This window comes from Oncorhynchus clarkii, chromosome 6 (assembly GCF_045791955.1).
Source record: "Oncorhynchus clarkii lewisi isolate Uvic-CL-2024 chromosome 6, UVic_Ocla_1.0, whole genome shotgun sequence".
NCBI lineage: Eukaryota > Metazoa > Chordata > Actinopteri > Salmoniformes > Salmonidae > Oncorhynchus > Oncorhynchus clarkii.
This window is the reverse complement of record NC_092152.1, coordinates 32,209,882-32,230,471: the sequence shown is the minus strand read 5'-3', so window position 1 is coordinate 32,230,471 and position 20,590 is coordinate 32,209,882. Positions and strand designations below refer to the sequence as shown.

General features: G+C 45.3%; 1 protein-coding gene across 1 annotated transcript; it reads right to left on the bottom strand.

The window, feature by feature from the left end:
* Window positions 1–124: 124 nt before the first annotated feature.
* On the bottom strand, window positions 125–16,405 carry LOC139410995 (clustered mitochondria protein homolog). Its single transcript, XM_071156758.1, is given in 29 exon segments — window positions 125–464; window positions 466–1,077; window positions 1,176–1,255; window positions 1,351–1,467; window positions 2,888–2,981; window positions 3,080–3,189; window positions 3,318–3,443; window positions 3,606–3,686; window positions 3,800–3,939; window positions 4,047–4,200; window positions 4,284–4,368; window positions 4,529–4,761; window positions 4,897–4,959; window positions 5,919–6,071; window positions 6,158–6,258; window positions 6,402–6,506; window positions 6,592–6,665; window positions 6,835–7,233; window positions 7,468–7,650; window positions 7,794–7,960; window positions 8,118–8,210; window positions 8,342–8,474; window positions 8,690–8,812; window positions 9,200–9,354; window positions 9,461–9,618; window positions 9,810–9,947; window positions 10,825–10,996; window positions 12,885–12,994; window positions 16,146–16,405. Coding segments are annotated over 29 exon segments (4,266 nt in total). The 5' UTR covers window positions 16,195–16,405; the 3' UTR covers window positions 125–406.
* Between the last annotated feature and the right edge of the window lie 4,185 nt (window positions 16,406–20,590).

Genomic DNA, 20,590 nt, shown 5'->3' with positions numbered 1-20,590 from the left:
CATCCTCCACAGCTCTCTGCTCTAAAGATTCTGATCCAGCTGAATCAACAGCACCGTTAATAAGTTACCACCTTGTTGGCAGCTGCCTGTCTGTCCTATGACTCCTCTCTATGGTCATTTGCTCTTTTTTATTATTTTTATTTTTTTCCTTTATTTAACTGGGAAAGTCAGTTAAGAACAAATGATTATTTTCAATGACGGCCTAGGAACGGTGGGTTAACTGCCTTGTTCAGGGGCAGAACGACAGATTTTTTCCTTGTCAGCTAGGGGATTCGATCTTGCAACCTTCCGCTTACTAGTCCAATGCTCTAACCACAAGGCTCTTATGATGGTCCCTCCCTCTCTGTCTTCACTCTGACACCACTGTTCCATTAGCTAGCATCTTGCCCTCTGCTGTGACCAGTGTTTATTTTGTTTGGCTGATGGTCGTCGAGGAGTCCCTGTTCGCAAAGACCTCCTGAGGCTTGGTCATTGCTGGTGCTTGGTGTTCCGTTCACACCGCTGACCTTATCTGACCCTGGCTTCTCATTGGCTACCTCCACATCGTTGTCTGATTGGTTTCCCTCTGATTCTAAACCTCCATTTTGTGTCAGACTCTGACTCCCCTCTATACAGTCTCTGACTGGCTCAGTTTGCATTTCCTCTGTAGCCATCAGGTTTGCCTCTCCATCCTCTGTCCCTGTGTGCTGCTCAGCCTCTGGGGTAGCTCTGTCTTCATCTCCATCTCTCTCACTGGATTCTACTACAGCTCCACTCTCTACTGCTTTACTCTCTGCTGCTGACCCCTCTACTATGCTCGTTACTACTGAGCCCACATCTACGGACCAGTCATTGGCCTCCAGTTGATGGCCGTCCACTGTCTGTTTGTCGGCTGTGTTCTTCTCTGGATCTACCTCTTCTGGGAGCTCCTCACTGGTGGTCTCCTGGACTACCCCATCCTCCTCTTCCTCTCTTTCAGGGGTCTTCACTTCCTTTCCGTTCACTGTTTCTGTGTGTGTGTTGTCTGGTTTGGCATTAGCGGCCTCCTCTGCCTCTCTCTGTTCCATCAGCTTCTGTTTGAACTCCAGGAGCCTGTCACTAAGAGACCAGACCACGCTTAGATTCGTGTCTGCTAATATCATTTTGGTAATATATGAATACATATACATTAATACAATTCTTCGCTTGTGTGTTACCTGTGGCTTGGTGTCCTGATGCCTGTGACCAGGGCCAGCTGCTCCAGAGTGGTCTCAGCTGAGGGAGACAGAGACTGCCCCTGGGGAGAGAGGAGACAGGCAGAAGGGAATTTAATGGTCACCTTCTCTGGACCTTTATTTAGTACACAAAGAGAACAGAATAAGGTTTCATTACCTCAGCTGTGAGCGGGTTCCCGCCTTGCCTCAGAGAGCGTTCCACACGCACTGCTTGCTGGGTAATGGAACGCAGGAACTCATAGCTGCAACGTCTCTGGGGGTGGTCCTCACCATACTGACAGAGACAACAGGGTTACACACAGACACACACACTTATGTGAGAATGCTGTTCATTGACTACAGCTCAGCGTTCAACACCATAGTAGTGCCCACGAAGATCATCCCTAAGCTAAAGACCCTGGGACTAAACACCTCCCTCTGCAACTGGATCCTGTACTTCCTGACGGGCCGCCCCCAGGTGGTAAGGGTAGGCAACACTGATCTTCAATACTGGGGCCCCTCAGGGGTGTGTACTTAGTCCCCTCCTGTACTCCCTGTTCACCCACGACTGTGTGGCCACCCAGAACTGTGTGGCCAAACACGACTCAAACACCATCATTAAGTTTGCTGACGGCACAACAGTGGTTGCCTGATAACCGACAACGATGAGATAGCCTATAGGGAGGAGGTCAGAGACCTGGCCGTGTGGTGCCAGGACAAAAACCTCTCCCTAAATCTGAGCAAGACAAAGGAGCTGATCGGGGACTACAGGAAAAGGCGGGCCGAACAGGCCCCCATTAACATCAACAGGGCTGTAGTGGAGCGGGTCAAGCGTTTCAAGTTCCTTGGTGTCCACATCACCAACAATATATCATGGTCCAAACACAACAAGACAGTCGTGAAGAAGGCACGACAAAACCTTTTCCCCCTCAGGAGACTGAAAAGATTTGGCATGGGTCCCCAGATCCTCAAAAAGTTATACAGCTGCACCATCGAGAACATCCTGACTGGTTGCATCAGGGCCTGTTATGGCAACTGCTCGGCATCTGACCGTAAGGCACTACAGAAGGTAGTACGTACAGCCCAGTACATCACCGGGGCCAAGCTTTCTGCAATCCAGGACGTATATAATAGGCAGTGTCAGAGGGAAGCCCATACAATTGTCAAGACTCCAATCCCTCAAGTCATAGACTGTTTTCTCTGCCACCGCATGGCAAGTGTTACCGGAGCACCAAGTCTAGGACCAAAAGGCTCCTTAACAGCTTCTACCCCCAAGCCATAAGACTGCTGAACAATTAATCAAATGGCCACTGGACTATTACATTGACCCCCCCCCCCCCCCCTCCAATTGTTTTGTTCACTGCTGCTACTCTTTGTTTATTATCTATGCATAGTCACTTCACCCCTTCCTACATGTACAAATGACCTCTAACCTGTACCCCTGCACACTGACTTGGTACTGGTAACCCCTGTATAAAGCCTTGTTATTGTTATGTTATTATGTTACTTTTTATTATTTTTTACTTCAGTTTATTTGGCAAATATCTTCTTAACTCTTCTTGAACTGCACTGTTGGTTAAGGGCTTGTAAGTAAGCATTTCATGGTAAGGTCTACACTTGTTGTATTCGGCGCATGTGACAAAGTTTGATTTGACACACACACACACACACACACACACACACACACACACACACAGAGTATGCTAGGTACAGACCAGGCTGGTGAAGGCAGACAGAGCTTCTTTCTCGTGGTTCATGGCAGAACGATAGTCTCCCACTCCACACATCCACTGGGACAACAGATGCTGACTGGAGAGATGGGGAAGATAGAGTGATTGAGTAGTGACTTGGTTGATTGGTTAATTGATTGATTGGTTGAGAGAGTGAGGGATTTAAGTGCTTGATACCTGAGAGCAGTGCGCACGTGGGTGGGGCCAAAGAAGGAAGTGTTGATTTTGAGTGCGTTCTGTAGGAACTGCCCTGCTTGTTCGCTCGGCAACACCAAACCTAGACAGCTCTGAGAGAGAGGGAGAGAGTTTAGTCTCCTCTAACAGGTCTTGGGGGTGTAACAGTGTAGGGGTGGGTTAGGGTATGGCAGACTCACTTCCAGTATAACGGTGTAGGTTTGGAGTGTAGCAGACTTACGTCCAGTGTAGCGGTGTAGGGGTGGTCCTCTCCATGGACTGTGAGCATCAGGAGACGGGCTCTGAACAGACACCTCTGAGCTAGAGCAGACTCTCCTCCAGCGAACACATACACCGCCAACAGAGCCTACAGGACACACACCTCATTCACTTAGCTAAAGATGACTCGGATGACAAATAAATAAGGTATACAAAGGCCAACTTGTTGTTTATTGATCCTTGGGAGTTTTGATATCCCCAGAGGACGGTGGTGCTTTGGATGAGTAGTGGATGACAATGTGGTACTTACGTATTGTTGGATAGTGTTGGGGTGGTCAAAGCCCAGGACTCTCTCACTAATGACCACAGCCTTGAGCTGAACACTGCGGGCCTGGTGGGTTGTGGGTGGGGGTAGGGAGGCACAGGATAATAGAGAGTTACACAGCCGTACAATCCTATGCCTTACATTTGAGGCCATAATCTGAGGTGTGTGTGTGTATATACCTCTGTGGGCTGGCCTTGTAAGTAAGCCACTCTGGCCATCAGGCTTAGACAGGAGCAGGCCTCCGCGTTCAGGTCGTCACACACACGACCAAACAGATACGCTGCCTCCTTCAGACGCTCATAAGCCTGCTCCATCATGCCTGGGGGACGGGAAAACATCACATCCACTGGTGTCAACGACAGAAATACACACACCAACAAACTCTAACCAGGTGTGTTGAACCAAGCAGTGACCCTCCCACCTCACCTTTCTGAACGCTACTCTGAGCAGCTCGGAACGCTCGCGAGGCATCGTGTGTCGTCATGGTGACATGCTTGACAACAGGAAAAATGTTGAGCACGTCGTCTGGACCAATGGGAGCCTTAGTTCGGTTGTCGAAGAAGTACTCTCTCAGTCGCAGCTGAGGGACACACATAAAGATTGTGAGGTCTGTTTGAGAAGGTGTGTATGTGTGTGTGTACTTGCGTGTGTGTGTGTGTGTACCTGTAATCCAGTCTTCAAACAGAACTCTCTAAGCAGGGAGACCTTCTGCAGCCCATACGTCTCTACTAGGTGGTCAGCAGTGGAACTGCAACACAGAGACACATAAAACATCAGCTCACACTAACTACTGGTATTGTTATACTATCATAATCATTAGGTGACAACGCAAGGAACTGTACAAGTAACAAGTGATGGACTAATTGATTGATTAATCAATTGATGACTAATTCATTAAATGTGCCAACCCTAGGCTGTGAGTGATGTCATAGGTCTCTGCTGCGTCCTGGCCAATCAGGATCCAGAGCTCGGCTCCACTGAGCGCACTCCAGGCAGTGCTGTCTGAAGCTCCTCCCCCACGACCCCGCCTCCTGGACCTCTTCTTAGGCTCCTCCCCTGTGGGGGCAGTGCTGTAATGGGCAACCAATAGGCAGCAGAGGAAGTGACTGACAGCTGCACAGAGACTTGACACCTCCACACCCTGTGGACAGAGGAGAGGAGGTTGTTATGGTTACAGACAGTAATGATGCTTTCCCTACACCCAGTCAAGGAACTGACCCCAGACCAGTTAATAAGGACTGTGATAATGACACTGTAATGAAGACTGTTTCAGTACCTGCAGGAAGTTGTTGAAGATCCTTCTGGAAGAACGAACCACAATCTCTCCAACAGCTAGCCTCTGTAAGAGAGAAAAGCGAGGGTGTGTGACATTTAGAAAATCCCTATCATCACAGCGCGTATAAAACATTTATTAGGTAGGTGCTTATATTTGTCCTGTTTCCCACATGTATAGGTGGGTATTATACCCATGTGTGAGTTAGAAACTCCCCCTGAGACTGGGGTCATAGTTAGCCAGGGTCTGCCATTATCAACAACAACCCTGAGCAATTAGGGTTAAGTGCCTAAGGGAACATCAACAGATTTTTCACCACGTCTATTCTGGGATTTGAACTAGCAACCTTTCGGTTACTGTCCCAATGCTCTTACCGCTAGGCTACCTGCCACTCCTATATATATATATATATATGTAAATGAACTGGGATATATATATACACTGAGTGTACAAAACATTAGCAACACCTTCCTAATTGAGTTGCACCCCCTTTTGCCTTCAGAACAGCCTCAATTTGTCAGTGCATGGACTCAACAAGGCGTCGAAACTATTCCACAGAGATGCTGGCCCATGTTGACTCCAATGCTTCCCACAGGTTGGCTGGATGTCCTTTGTGGTGGTCCATTCTTGATACACACAGGAAACTGTTGAGCATGAAAAACCCAGCAGCGTTGCAGTTTTTGACACAAACCGGTGCACCTGGCACCTACTACCATACCCAGTTGAAAGACACTTAAATCTTTTGTATTGCCCATTCACCCTCTAAATGGCACACATACACAATCCATGTCTCAATTATCTCAAGGCTTAAAATCTTTCTTTAACATGTCTCCTCCACTTCATCTACACTGATTGAAGTGTATTTAACAAGTGGCATCAATAAGGGATCATAGCTTTCACTTGTATTCACCTAGCCAGTCGATGTCATGGAAAGAGCATGTTCCCAAAGTTTTGTACACTCAGCGTATGTATATCCTGTTCTTCAAGTGCCGTTGCGTTGTGTGTGAGTGAGTTTTGAGTCTGACCATTATATGTCTAAGCCGCTCCTTGTGTTCTGATTGGCTGATGGCCTTGGTCAGCTGGCCGAGGTAGCGAAGATTGATGCCCTTCTGGTGTAGCGCCTGCTTCAGCGTAGCGCCATCTAGAGGCATCTCACTGCCCTGCAGGCATGCCTCCACCTGAGACACACATACAGCTAGAGTAATAGACAGGTTACGACAGGTTGATAAACTGAACTCCAGGAATAGAGAGCTCCTCCACTCACGATGGCAGGTATCTGTTGTGTGATGATGGAGGCTGCAGCCTCTCTAAGTAGCCTCTCCTGCAGCCTCACGGCCTCATGGTCACTCTTGGGGAACGTCACGTCTAAACATACAGAGAGGTGAGACAGAGACAGGGGCAACTTTTACACTCTGGTATGCCACAGCAGTGTTTTTTTCTCAGCTGTAAGGTGGAAGGGGAGGGTGTGTGTTGTGTGTGTTCGTGCATGTGTGGAGCAGATGGGATACCTGGGGAGAACACGCTGGGGTTGAAGCGCATCTCAAAGATGATGTCACTGACTGATCCCACATCTTTACAAGCACCTCTCACTGCATCTGTACCTCGATGGTCACCTGGTAACACATACACACACAAAATAACATGGCAGCTCTGATAGTCTTGAAATCTAGAGCAAAAATAAAAACGGCCTTTCCTCACCTGCTTTTACACACTCCTCCACGCCTCCATTCTCTTCCATCCTTTCTTTGCAGCGGCGAGTGAACTGGGACTGTCTGGAACAGAGGGAGGGAGGGAACAATCTTAGAAATAACACAATACAAAAAAAACATTTAGAAATGTGACTTACTGCAAAGTTACTGTAAATGTCAGACTGTCCCACATGCATACAGTACATAAGAACTATTCCTACAGTATAGCTAACTAGAGGTGTTTGGAACTGACTTGTCCTGGATGAAGGCCTGCAGCAGCTCTGGTCTTAGCCTGCAGAGGCCATGAGGGAACTTCCTGGGCAGACCTGAAGTGCTCTGGTACTGCTCTGGCCAGCCCTCCTCCCATGACCCCTCCTTCTTCTCCACTTCCTCCCTCTGCCTCCCTCCCTCAGGGCAGTAGTTGGCATCGGCCGGCAGGCTCCTGAAGAGGTCTAGCAGGTAGAACCTCCCATCAGCCCCCAGCAGCCCCTGGGCGTCAAGTGCGGTGAACAGAGGCACCTGGTGGCCGTTGGGCCCCACTACAGCGTGTCTCTGCAGGCTGAGGCCTTTAGCAGCCTGAGCCAGCAGCTCCAAGAGACAGCGTCGGTGTGGGGACTCCTGGGGCCCAGCGCCCACCCCATACAGAATACCCCTGGGGGAGAGAGAGAGGGAGAAGGAGGGAGAGAGGAGGAGCGCGAGTAAGGGAGTGAGAGGGGGAGAGAGAGATAGGGGGAGAGAGAGGGAGCGGTTGAGAGAAGGTAGGAGAAGGTGAGGGTGGCATGCCCCCGACAAAGACAAACTGCAGGTAGATGCAAACACTGTCCTAATTAAACAAATCACTGGGGAGCATATAAAAGCTCATGTTTATGTTCTTATTGAGTTGTACCTGGTAGGAGCAGAGGGGCCCTGGTCCTGCTCTGGGCCCTCCAGGCCAGGGGCCAGGCCTTGGGCAGACAGACGTATCCCCCTGTAGTCCACGGTGGCAGTGGGCAGGGTGTGGAGGCCCTGGAGCACCCCCTCCAGGTCACTGTAGGACTGTACACCTCTCAGCTCCAGCCTCTGGGCCACCCTGGGAGGGAGGAGTGTGTTGTTATACAGCAGCATGATGGGTTCAACAGGATTGTTTCTATGATTATACACTATGAAAAAGACTGGTCATTCTCTCGCTACATACAATGAGATCCGCTGAAGACAAGCTGAACAAGATCTTACCTGCGTCCCCTCTCGCCCCCTAATGGCATCCCTGCTCCTCCCTGGCTCAGGAACAGCCCGCCCCACAGGAAGGCGGGGTCATCAGGGCCTCCACTGATTGGCTCTACACAGCCGTCAATAACAGTCTCCGCACCCTGGGCCACTGCCCACACAAACGCACTGTTCACCTGAATGAGAGAGAATAATGTATTTTCTAGAAATGTCTCAATAGCCTTACAGTTCAAACACAGCAGCATGACAGATCCTTTTTTGAGAGCAACAATAACAGCTTGTCAGCAGTGAATAATTCCCGGAGGACTCCTAGTGAGTATGACGTGTGCGTACCTGTAGTAGAGCTCTGTCTCTCTGTAGTCTCTCCTCCTGACTGCCCTGAGGCAGATCTCTGGCTGCCTGCAGCTCCTCGTTCCAGTCTGGAGCCTTTACATCACAAACACCAAATCAATCAGTTAATTGGTCAGTCAGTCAGTCACTTGGTTGATTGGTTTTTTGTCCGTCCTTTGGCCTAAACACTGAGAAGAGCTGTTAAACTGTGTGTGTGTGACACAGACCTGTGCTCCAGAGTGTTGATCCAGTCCCAGCCTACTGAGAGGGTTTCTGTGGGAGTGGGAGGCTGATTGGGGACCCAGCCAGCTCAGTGTGCGGTAGGGAGTCAGCATCATTTCTACTGGGGGCAGTTGGGGCCTACAGGGAGACAGACACTACATTACACATACGGAACATAGGGTCCGTCACTGAGTGTGTGTGTGTGTGTGTGTGTGTGTGTGTGTGTGTGTGTGTGTGTGTGTGTGTGTGTGTGTGTGTGTGTGTGTGTGTGTGTGTGTGTGTGTGTGTGTGCGTGCGTGCGTGCGTGCGTGCGTGCGTGCGTGCGCGCGTGTGTGTGTGTGTCTGTCTGTTACCTGGCTCTGAGAGTGGCGAGAGCCTGTTTGAAGGCAGGACTGATATGAGAGAGCAGGTCAGTGAGGCAGTGACTGACTGGAGAGGACGAGGTTGGCCGAGGATCAAACACCTCTACTGTAGACCTAGAACACACACACATTGCTGTTGTCATTGCTGTGATAATAACAATATGCAGCTGAGATATATTGACTGAAATAATCTCGTATGGATAACATGTAGAGTGGGGTTCGAAATGATTGACACTCTCGATAAAGATTAGCAATATTGACAGTGTAAAATAAATAATTCACATATTGAATGGAAAATTATATTATGTTATACTCAATCAAATGCTCAAAGAAAGAGCAATTGTATTAGTATAAAATAATATAATTTCCCTATATTGTTGCATAAAATATAGCTCAGTAGTTGAATAATTTATTTTATACAGTCATTATAGTTCATCTTTATCAAGTGTGTCAATCATTTCAGACCCCAACGTATATGTGTGTTACTTCTGAGAACCTCACCTATTCAGGAAGAATCCTCGTGGACAGGATGTGATGTCATACTTGCGACTCTCTAGGGTCACTACAGTGATGTACAGGAAGTCCCCTTGTAGCTTTCTGTGCCCAGGGGGCGGGTTCCAACAGCTGAGTGACAGGTCCTGCAGAAAACTGGGAACCTTCGGAGAGAGGCACAGAGTCAGAGAGAGAAGAGTGTGTGTGTGTGTGTGTGTGTCTGTGTGTGTGTGTGTGTGTGTGTGTGTGTGTGTGTGTGTGTGTGTGTACCTCTGGCTGAGTGTTGTGAGGCAGCATGGCCAGTAGTGGTCTCTCTGCGGCTCCAGGGAGGAGGTACTCAGGAGGAGCTCCATCCTGATTGGCCGGGTCAGTCTTTGTGTTGCTGGACGAGCGTTTCAGGCTTTTCCCATTGGTTTGGACAGAAGAGTCTACAAAACATGCAGAAAGAGAGGAGAATGGGCAATATACTTGTTGGTCTTCTAAGATGTACGAATAGAGGGGCTCTTTTTCAAGGTCCTTCGAGCTGGATAGGAACAATTACCCTGGAAATATGACGAGTGTGCGATTCCTTACAGTGTGTGTGTGTTGGTGTGTGTTAATGTGTTTGTCATGTGTGTACCTGTAGAGTGTGTGTGTGTCAGTGAGTCCAGTAGGCTAGGTGATCGTCCTTCCATCAGAGCATCGTTTGGTCCAACAGCTCTCAGCAGCTCCAGCACACGAGCCAGATGAACCCTTGCAGACCTGGGGGAGTATGGCTCTGGAGAACAGAGGACAAAAGACAAGCCATATTCCAATGAGCCCGATGGTTAATTGTTATAGTTCTACTTGCACTGACCTGTCCCGCTGACACACACACACACACACACACACACACACACACACACACACACACACCTCTCTCTCTCTCTCTCTCTCAACTCTCTACCTCACATACACACACACACACCTCTCTCTCTCGACTCTCTACCTCACATACACATACACACACCTCTCTCTCTCTCTCGACTCTCTACCTCACATGCACACACAGGCATAGACCTGCCCTGCTGCTGGGTTTTTCCCTGGCTGTTTCGTTTTCAGACAGAAAAGCAGTCTGGTTGGCAGAAAGGTTATCCCTGTGCCAAGCCTGCTGCTTTGATGTTCTCAACCCATACAAGACTTTGATGTTAACTGAGTCAGCAGTGGTAGAGAGAGAAAGAACAAGTAAATAAAATAATGCCTTTCGTAAACTAACACTCGCACTTGACCTTTTTTCCCCCTTTACTAGCTCTGACTTTGCTGGTAGCTACAGTACTTTACTGAGGAAAAATGTACTTACTTAAGATGAATGCACTAACTGTATGTTGCTCTGGATAAGAGTGTCTGCTAAATTTCTCAAATTTAAATTAAAAAAGGCAGAGGAAGAGAAAGAAAGAAAGAAAGAAAGAAAGAAAGAAAGAAAGAAGGAAAGAAAGAAAGAAAGAAAGAAAGAAAGAAAGAAAGGGGAAGACAGAGAGGCTAAGTCTCAAATGGCACTCATATACAGTATATGGTAGTTCCTGGTCAAAAGTAGTGCACTACTAAGGGAATAGGTTGCCATTTGGGATGTAACCATGGAGACAGTAGTATTGTATGTAAAGTAGTTCTTCTCCTACCCTCCATCAGGCGGAGCGTGGCTCCTGGTTTGAGGTTCTTCAGGCTCTGCAGCTCTGTCAGGGGGTCAAGGGTCATCCCAGAGAGGGCCAATGAGAGGCTGGAGCGAGGAAACACCTCCTCTCTCCCCAACACCGCCATCACAGCCTCCTGAACCAGCCAGAAACCATGGACCTACGGAGATACACACAATTATTGTATTTTTTTATCATAAAGAATACGGTTTTGAAGTGTCTGTCCTATATCTATGAGATATAAGAAAGCTCAGGAAATATTTTAGTTTTTTGGACACATATTGAACCTCTTATTTTTGTTGGCACAAAACTACCTCCATACTTCCATTCATTTGCATGAGTTACATTCAGACGAGTCCTGTGACACTTGTGGATGGGTCATAAAGCAAAACGGAGAACACCATCGTGTTCGTGAGTCTCCCCTTTCCATAGTGGCGTTATATTTGTTTGTAGTCCCAACGGTTCTAAAGCATTTTCAGAGAAACACCGCTGTAGCTCTTTGTATTATTCTGTATGTGAATCCGAGACATTCTATTTAGTTTCATATGTTACATTTGGTATGGTTACATAAGTCCCAAAGGTTGCGAGTTCAAATAGCATCAACGACAACTTTAGCATTTTAGCCCGTTAGCTACTTTTCAACTACTTACTACTTTTAGCTACTTTGCAACTACTTAGTATGTTAGGTAACCTTAACCCTTTTAGCTAACCCTTCCCCTTCCCCTTTAACCTGACTCCTAAACTTATGCCTAACCTCTAACCCCAACCCCTAGCCTAGCTCACATTAGTGAGCTAGCTAACTTTAGCCACCTAGGTACAATTCGTTTTTCAAATTCGTAACATATGATACGTTTTGCAAATTTGTAAATGATTGTACATTTAGCAAATTCATACACATATTGTGCATTTTGAAAATTCTTAACATATAATTCAAATTGTAATTCATAATTTATCATAGGAAATCGGTGATTGACATTCACAAATGAATACATACCATACGAAACGCAACATATCCTACTAAATGAAGTGTCTCGGATTACATACAGAATAATACGACATGCTCTGAGACAAGGTTAGTAACTCGGCCACCTTCCACAGCAGATGCAGAAGGCTGACATAGGCGGATTTGATGGATTATCCATATATCTCCAGTTTAAACTGACGGATTTTGATGGGGATTATTTTATTATGCTACTTAGATAACAGACTCAAATTAATATACACTTTCACAGGCTTGGCCATACATGCACATACATGCACTTGACTGGTCCTTACACAATATATAGTGGTCCTTTAGAATAGTTAGTGGGTGAACTTGGCATTATTATACTTAACAAGTTTGCATTTCGCTACACCCGCAATAACATCTGCTAAATATGTGTATGTGACCAATACATTTGATTGGATGCTTCCACATTTAGATTGGCTGTGGCCTAATGGTATGTAGTCACTAGTGTGATATGAATTAATGGTGTGCTAATTTTGGTCCCTTTCACCTCTTGTTCCACCCTCACTGCACGTTTGTACCTGTTGTGGTACTATTGAATGTCCCACCCTACACTCCTGCATCCAGTTCCTTCAGATGTGCATAACCTAGAGGACAGGGGGCTCTGGGTTGTTTAAAGGTTCAGGCCCAATGTGTGAGAATGTGTAGTGTGTGTCACTGTCAATGATTCATTTATTTACACTATATATTTTAAGCTATTTTGGAAACTATAAAAAATCCTTTATTAACGTCTACATTCGTTTTGCCACATTTATTATATTACAGACACCTTAATTCATACCTTTTCATTATATCATGAGCGAAAATCATTTTTTTAAATGAAATAATATTTAAAAACGTTTTCCTTAAAGTACAATTGTTTGGGGTTTACTAATGTCACTGACTCCACTACAACAACAAACATACTGCAATGCATTTAACACTGTAGAATTCCATTAATGCAGCTGACTGGTGTCGTCAAAGCCTCTCAATGGCCAATACATATCATCACCAATCCAGAATTTATATAAATCATTGGTGTTAGTGTCTCTCTTTGTTTTACCTGCAGCTCAAATGGTTCTACTCCCGCCCCCTGGATCTTCACAAGGAATGATGGGTTTTCTTCCTCCTTCATACCAGCAGCTGTTTTCCCAATGGTCAGTGTGAGTGTATCTGATTAAGGGAGGGAATGAACATGCCAATCGGATCATTAAGAACAAACCCTAACCCCTGGACATGTTCAGGTGAATTAAGGTCGCAGAAACGTTGTATATCAGACTGCGTTGCAGTGGGATTATCATTTTTTTCAAGATGTCACAGTAGCCAGCTATAGTGTCGCTTTGAGAGAGAGTGAGTGTGTAGTGTGCCAGAGAGAGAGAGAGGAGGAGGAAAGGAAGAGGTTCCCTACCTCGACACACAGACAAGAGCAGGACCCAGCATGTGTGAGGGGTGGGTCTGTGTCTGAGTTGGCAGTATTTGCCTAGAAGCAGTGATGTCACCTCAGAGGTAAGGGACTGCCACACCCAACCCTGGCATGTGAATGCCTACACACACTCACCGACACATAGTCACACAGAGACACACACACACATACACACTGACACTCACACTCACACACCATACAGTCCATGTCACACACAGACCTGATCAAGTACTGCAGCATGCACAGTGCGCTTACACAAAACCTCTTAAGGTGTCAGTCCCCGAAATTGGGCACTAGAATTATATGTATATGTTTACCACCGTTTTATAAGTCAGAAGACAGAAATCCAGACCTTCCTAGGGCAGATAGCCTAGTGGGTAGAAGCGGGTAGAAGCGTTGGGACAGTTGGGCCAGTGAAAGACTGCTGGATCAAATCCCCGAGCTGACAAGGTAAAAATCTATTGTTCTGAGCAAGGCAGTTCCCCGGGTGCCGTGGATGTCGATTAAGGAAGCTCTCCGCACCTCTCTGATTCAGAGGGGTTGGGTTAAATGTGGATGACACATTTCAGTTGAACGCATTCGGTGGTACAGCTGACTAGGTATCCCCCATTCCCCATGTAAAGGTCCTCTGTTGAATAAAATGGTATTTGCCTCCCTTTGGTGGTCGGCTGCGTCATTACATCAATTTATATCACTTCACTGCGAAGTCACGTCAAAGGGATGGTCCTTAGAAAAACATTTATCCTGCTCAACTGCTTCACGGCGCAGACATGGCAAAGAAATGGCTGAATTTGTCTCGAGCAGGTGGCTCTAAATACATAACATTCATACCTATACGATAAAGAATGTGACCTACACACTTTCTTAAACTTAAAAGTAAAGAAGTAATTTTGTGAGGAAGTCAAAACAAAATTGTTTTATGGTGAAGGCAGACACATTGCATAGGGTCAGAACGACAAAATCGAGCCATTTACAAGGCCCTTCTCCCCTTGTCTATAGGAGGGACGCACGCTGTTTAAGTTTAATGGCCCAAATGTTGATTTAGACGTGCACACATTGAACAGATTTTGACCATCAACAATGTCATGATATGTTTGGTAAAGTAATAAAGAAGTTGAAATATTTTGGGTATATGTTCCTCAAACAGATTATAACTATATATGGACATATTATAACATACATTTATTGTGTATTAGATGATCTAGGTTGAAAAGTGTTTTTTTTCTCAGACATAAATAAAGAACATTTTGACGTTTTTGCTGAGGAGATCTTAGTCGCGCAATTTGACATGTAACTAAGATGTTTGATGCAGTGGTTCTCAAATACAAAATGTGCATGAAAACGAGTCGTCTCTCGTTGAACTACAACAAAGACTTTATTGAAGAATTCCTACTGTTGACCAATCACCTACAAAGGGGTGTAGACTTCAGCTACCGACTTCAGCTTGCCTCGAGAAAAAATGTTGGGTGCCTGAACGTCTGAAAAAAACAAAACGAACAGAAAATGTCACAAAATGTTATCATAAATATGCAAAAACTCTTACGAACTGTTTCAGCTGAGAATCATGCAGACCCCAGTTAAGTTATCTTAGATCAATTCTGACTATTTTGGCTATGGCGTCTCAAAAGTACTATTGTGGCTTTTTTCTCGTTTTTCAAGGGAAGCTGCCAGCCGCCAGCCAAACTGAAGAACTGACGCTTTACTCCCCTCGACTCCAGAGGCAAAGAGCCACCAGACCTGACGCCAATAACATCTGCCCTCCTCTCTCTCACACACACACACACACACACACCTCTAACATTCCTACTTGATAAAAAGTTACACTCCCATCACATTCCAGATTGAAATTACACTAGAATATATTAGTTTTGACCTTTTAGTGTCTAACCAAGTCTTAACAATTATACAGCTCTGGTTGTACCTATATATTAGAGGTACAACAGTGTCCAACATTATGGGTAACCTTTACAGTTGAGTTTCGAGATAACAATCTGTCAATCATCTGGTTGCCCGCGGTGATATGCCTACTCACAGGGGAGATATGCCAGGGAAGATAACAACCCCCCCCATCACACACACAGACACACACACCATCAGTCACTACACAGGTATGGGATTCATGAGAAAACACACAAACACTATCACTCATTCTATACGCACCACCCCTGTATTGGGTGAGTGTAACACAGAGGCAGATGTGTGTGTATTTAGTTACTTGGGTCATTGCCATGAGAAATATGCTCACTACACAAGTATGGAAGGAGGGGTGTGTGTGTGTGTGTGTGCGTGTGCTTGTGCATGTGTGTGTGTGTGTGTGTGTGTGTGTGTGTGTGTGTGTGTGTGTGTGTGTGTGTGTGTGTGTGTAAGCAAGGAAGAGGGAGAAAAGCCTCCCTTGGAAAGAGGGCACAATAAACTGTAGCATGCAGAGAGACATGTGGTGTGGCGAAGAGGAACGACACAGAGCAGAGATTATGTATTAGGTACATTCCTGCATACAATTTTTTCCTTCAACAACATGGCTTAGTAATTGGCAGTGTTGAAAACTGTACAACCAGAACTCTGGTCATTATTCTCTCTACATAGGATTTCTGTTCCCTACAGACATAGTCAGGCTTCCTGACTCTACTCTACCTGCCTTTAACAATGCCACACTGTTAGTGTTGCATTGGCAGACCAGACCATTTGGCAAGACAACAACAGTTTGACTGAAAGAGAACCAGGCTGGAACCAGGCTACAGCAGACCAGCAGTGCTACAATAGCCCCCTGTAGGGCAGTCTGGAACAGCAGAGAAAAAGAGAGAGAGACGTATGGAAAAACAAGGAAGTGGGGGAAAGTGAAAGAGAGAAGAGTGTTGTGAAACAGACACCGGAGCAAGGCTGAGCAGTCGTGTTCTTTCTCACCTGACGTTCCCTGATCTCCTGCTCCTCCTCTCTTCACTTTGTCTTTCATGTCCAATTTCCTTTTTTGCTGTTCCCTCACTCTCTTGTTTCTCTGTGCTGGCACACGGTTGCTCTCTCAGACTTGCTGTTCCCACTCTCTTCTCTTCGTCCGGTCAGAGTGAGATTGAGTATGTTTAGGAGTTTGTATGTGTGTATTTGTATATGCAGAGTATGTGTGGGAGCAAGTGAAAGAGTGTAGTGAGTTCCACCAAGCTAACTCTGCTTATCGTTTCCCCTCTGGAAGATAACCACACCCTCCTATTACTCAACTCTCCCCTTCCCCCTTTCTGTAACTCTCTCTGTTTCTCCCTCAAAGCTGCTGTGCCTCGCCTAGGTGTTGAAAATGGGTGTCTGCTCAATCTTGCTCTCTTCAGTCTCTCTCCCTCTTCACTCTCTCTCCTTTTCCTTCCCCCTCCCTCTCTACCCTCACTCCCCCTCTTTTTCTCTCTGCCCTGGAGGAAAGGTGTGATCATGCTATCCACACACACCCATCAAACTAATCACACACACACCCAGGGATGTGGGAAATGGGAGTCATCACACATACATTATGGTGACCCACACATTTACATAAGGAACATGGAACACATGCTATGAAATTCTCACCTTTCACAGAACATGAACGTAAAGTTACAGATGTCTTGGTTAGGCTTGGGGATGTGTAATGTGTGTAGGAATGGTGTGTGTGTGTACGTACGTGTGTGTGTGTGCTCGTGTGTGTGTGTGTGTGTGTGTGTGTGTGTGTCGTGTGTGTGTGTGTGTGTGTGTGTGTGTGTGTGTGTGTGTGTGTGTGTGTGTGTGTGTGTGTGTGTGTGTGTGTGTGTGTGTGTGTGTGTGTGTGCGTGTGCGTGTGTGTGTGTGCGCATGTGCAGGGCTTTCCTTTGCAGGAATGCCAGTTTATCTTTTTACTGCAGTGGGATAAATCAGGGTCACACAGAGTGTTTCTTGGTAGTCTTAAACAAATCTACTTTGAAAGAAAAGTATACACCTCACACACATGATTATGGGCTTAAAAAAAGAAGACACCTGTACCATGTCAGATATAGAGTTGAAATGTATTCAATTTTAAGTTTGCATCCCAATATTACACTTTATATACATCAAAGGATACTGAAACATAACAAAACAATTTGTTCGACATAGAAAATCAGGTTTTCAGCGGGTTTAAAAAAAAAACAAGTTTATTAATTAATAATGACATTATAAAAAATATGAATAACAATCCACCCATGAGGCCACTAGAGGGCGATTTGTTCATTTGACTGCAGGCTACAGTGGTACAGCTTCTTTCAAATTCCATCCTAGAGACAGTTTTATATCACACACAGAGCCTCACCTCCTTATCATAGTGCCTATGGCAGGGAGAGCAGTCAGAACTATAATGGGATTCGAGGAATGAAACCTGAGCACCCAAAGAGGTAGGATTAAGAGTCCTATAGCCCCTGATCTAAGGTCAGTTTCATACCCTAATGATCAGGCTTAAAGTTATAACCTACAGTTCTAGGCCTAAATACAGGTAATAATATATAACCCACTCCACTGGGCACAGATGTCAATTCAACATCTATTCCACGTTGGTTCAACGTAATTTCATTGAAATTCATCAAGAGCCTCAAGTTCCTTGGTGTCCACATCACTAAGGATCTATCATGGTCGAAACACAACAACACAGTTGTGAAGAGGGCACGACCATGCCTATTCCCCCTCAGGAGGCTGAAAAGATTTGTCATGGGACCTCAGATCCTCAAAAAGTTATACAGCTGCACCATGGAGAGCATCCTGACTGTTTGCATTCCGGCTTGGTATGGCAACTGCTCAGAATCTGACCACAAGACGCTACAGAGAGTAGTGCGTACAGCCTAGTACATCACTGGCGCCAAGCTTACTGCCATACAGTACCTCTATACCAGGCTGTGTCAGGAGAAGGCCCTAAAAATGGTCAAAGACTCCAGCCACCCAAGTCATAGACTGATTGTTCTCTCTGCTACCGCACTTCAAGTGGTACCAGAGCACCAAGTCTGGGACCAAAATGCTCCTTAACAGCTTCTACCCCCAAGCCATAACACCACTGAACAGTTAATCAAATGGCTAGCCAGATTTTTTGCATTGACCCCTCTTATTCTATAAATATTCATAATAAAAAATGTATCTGACTCTCTTGGATATAATATACTGACTGGACTCTAACCACATACTCACACATACTACACTGACACTCCAACACACACACACACACACACACACACACACACACACACACACACACACACACACACACACACACACACCCGTACCCCTGCATATTGTCTCAGTACCCGTATATAACATCATTATTGTTATTTTATTGTGTTACTATTTTTCCTTTAGTTTATTTAGCACATTTTACTTCTTACTTACTTTAAAAAAATCTTACTTACTTTTAAAAAACTCTGTATTGTTGGTTAAAGGCTCATAAGTAAGCATTTCATGGTAAGGTGTACCTGTTGTATTAGGCGCATGTGACAAATAGCATGTGATTTGAAACTATGTTGATTCAACCAGTGTGTAGCCAGTGGGCCAGTTCGAGGCTTACCTACAGGTAATAACACACCATATGTAACCTACAGCTCAACCAACATGTAATGACACACACACTGTAACATGGCTCTGTGAACAGTATCTGTTTTGACCTATTCCTGGAGTTGTTTTTCCTCTATGCTTGATTGAATGATTGACTGAGATAAGACTGGAAATACAGGACTGGTGTCTCTCGCAGAGATGGCATTTTGCTTCAATCATCACGACAGCACCATAATGAGTTAATAATTGTTCAGCCTCTTGCCAGCCAGCAACCTCTGCAGAGATAATTAACTTTAGTTTAGGCCAAATGGAAGTCAAATATAGGTGGATAATTATGGCTGATGCTTTAATGAGCATTATCGTGTTATCTTATTATTATAACCCCCAAACTAAGGATTCATGGACCATTGTGTTATCTGTTTCTGTTCTATTTTTATAAATTGACAATATCGTTATAGTTTCAAAAAATATTATTCCCACATACAACTTAAATATATTATCGCAGAGGAAGTTACATTTTTGTCACGCCCTGGCCATAGAGAGGCTTTTTATTCTCTATTTTGGTTAGGCCAGGGTGTAACGTTCTATGTTATTTTTTCTATGTTTGTGTATTTCTTTGTTTTTGGCCGGGTATGGTTCTCAATCAGGGACAGCTGTCTGTCGTTGTCTCTGATTGAGAACCATACTTAGGCAGCCTGTTTTCCCACTATGGGTTGTGGGTAGTTTGTTTTCCGTTTCTGTGTTTGCACCTTACGGGACTGTTTCGATTTTCATTTCTTTCCTGCCTGCACTTTGTGCGTTTGGTAGTTTCTCGAAATTATTAAAGTTATCATTGACACGTACCACTCTGCAATTTGGTCCGATCCTTCTAATTCCTCATCAGAAGAGGAAGACAATCGTTACAATTTTGGTTCATGTTTTTGGGCTGAGTAAATTCAAAGATGAGCTATATAAGCTCCCGAGTGGCGCAGCTAAGGCACTGCATCTCAGTGTTAGAGGTGTCACTACAGCCCTGGTTGGATTCTAGGCTGTATCACAACCGGACAGGATTGGGAGTCCCATAGGGTCGCACACAATTGGCCCAGCGTTGTCTGGGTTAGGGTTTGGCCAGGATAGACCATCATTGTAAATAAGAACTTGTTCTTAACTGACTTGCCTAGTTAAATAAAGGTAAAATAAAAAATATACTGACATAGGGTCTTCCTCTCCAAGGGGGCGGGGCTTAGCGAATGGTCAATTCACCAGCCATGTTGGCGGTAGGTCAGTGCCAGCATTTCATGAAAATAGTCTAAAGTGAAGTACGTGCGAGTAGTGATTCGTAGCAAAACAAATGCTGCAGTAGCTGTTTTCAAAGTATTTCTGCAGCTTTGTTTCATATCTAGTGATGCAGAAAGAAATGGGAATAATAACGTTATAGCTATCCCACCTCGTGCAGCAACGCTCACGCGTCTGCATGCTTCCCAGACTAAATTGTTCGTGCACATATTGTGCATTTTGTGACGTTTTTGTTGATTTTGAATTTAGGTGGGGTTTTTTTCGCCTGTTCGGGCACACGACGCCCCTTCGACGGTGATTGGTCAACAGTAGGGATTCTTCAGGAAAGTCTGTTGTCGTTCAACGAGAGACGACTCGTTTTCATGCACATTTCTTTACTTAGAAATACTGTACCAAACATCGTAGTTAGATATTAAATTGAGCGACTAAGATCTCCTCGCCAAAAAGTGTCAAAGTAATAACAGATTTCTTGAGTTATATAACACGAATTGTGATTATTTTGAAGAAGTAAACGGGCTACGGCGATTCATAATGGACAAAATACTATTCCTGTTTTTTTCTCGTTTTTCAAG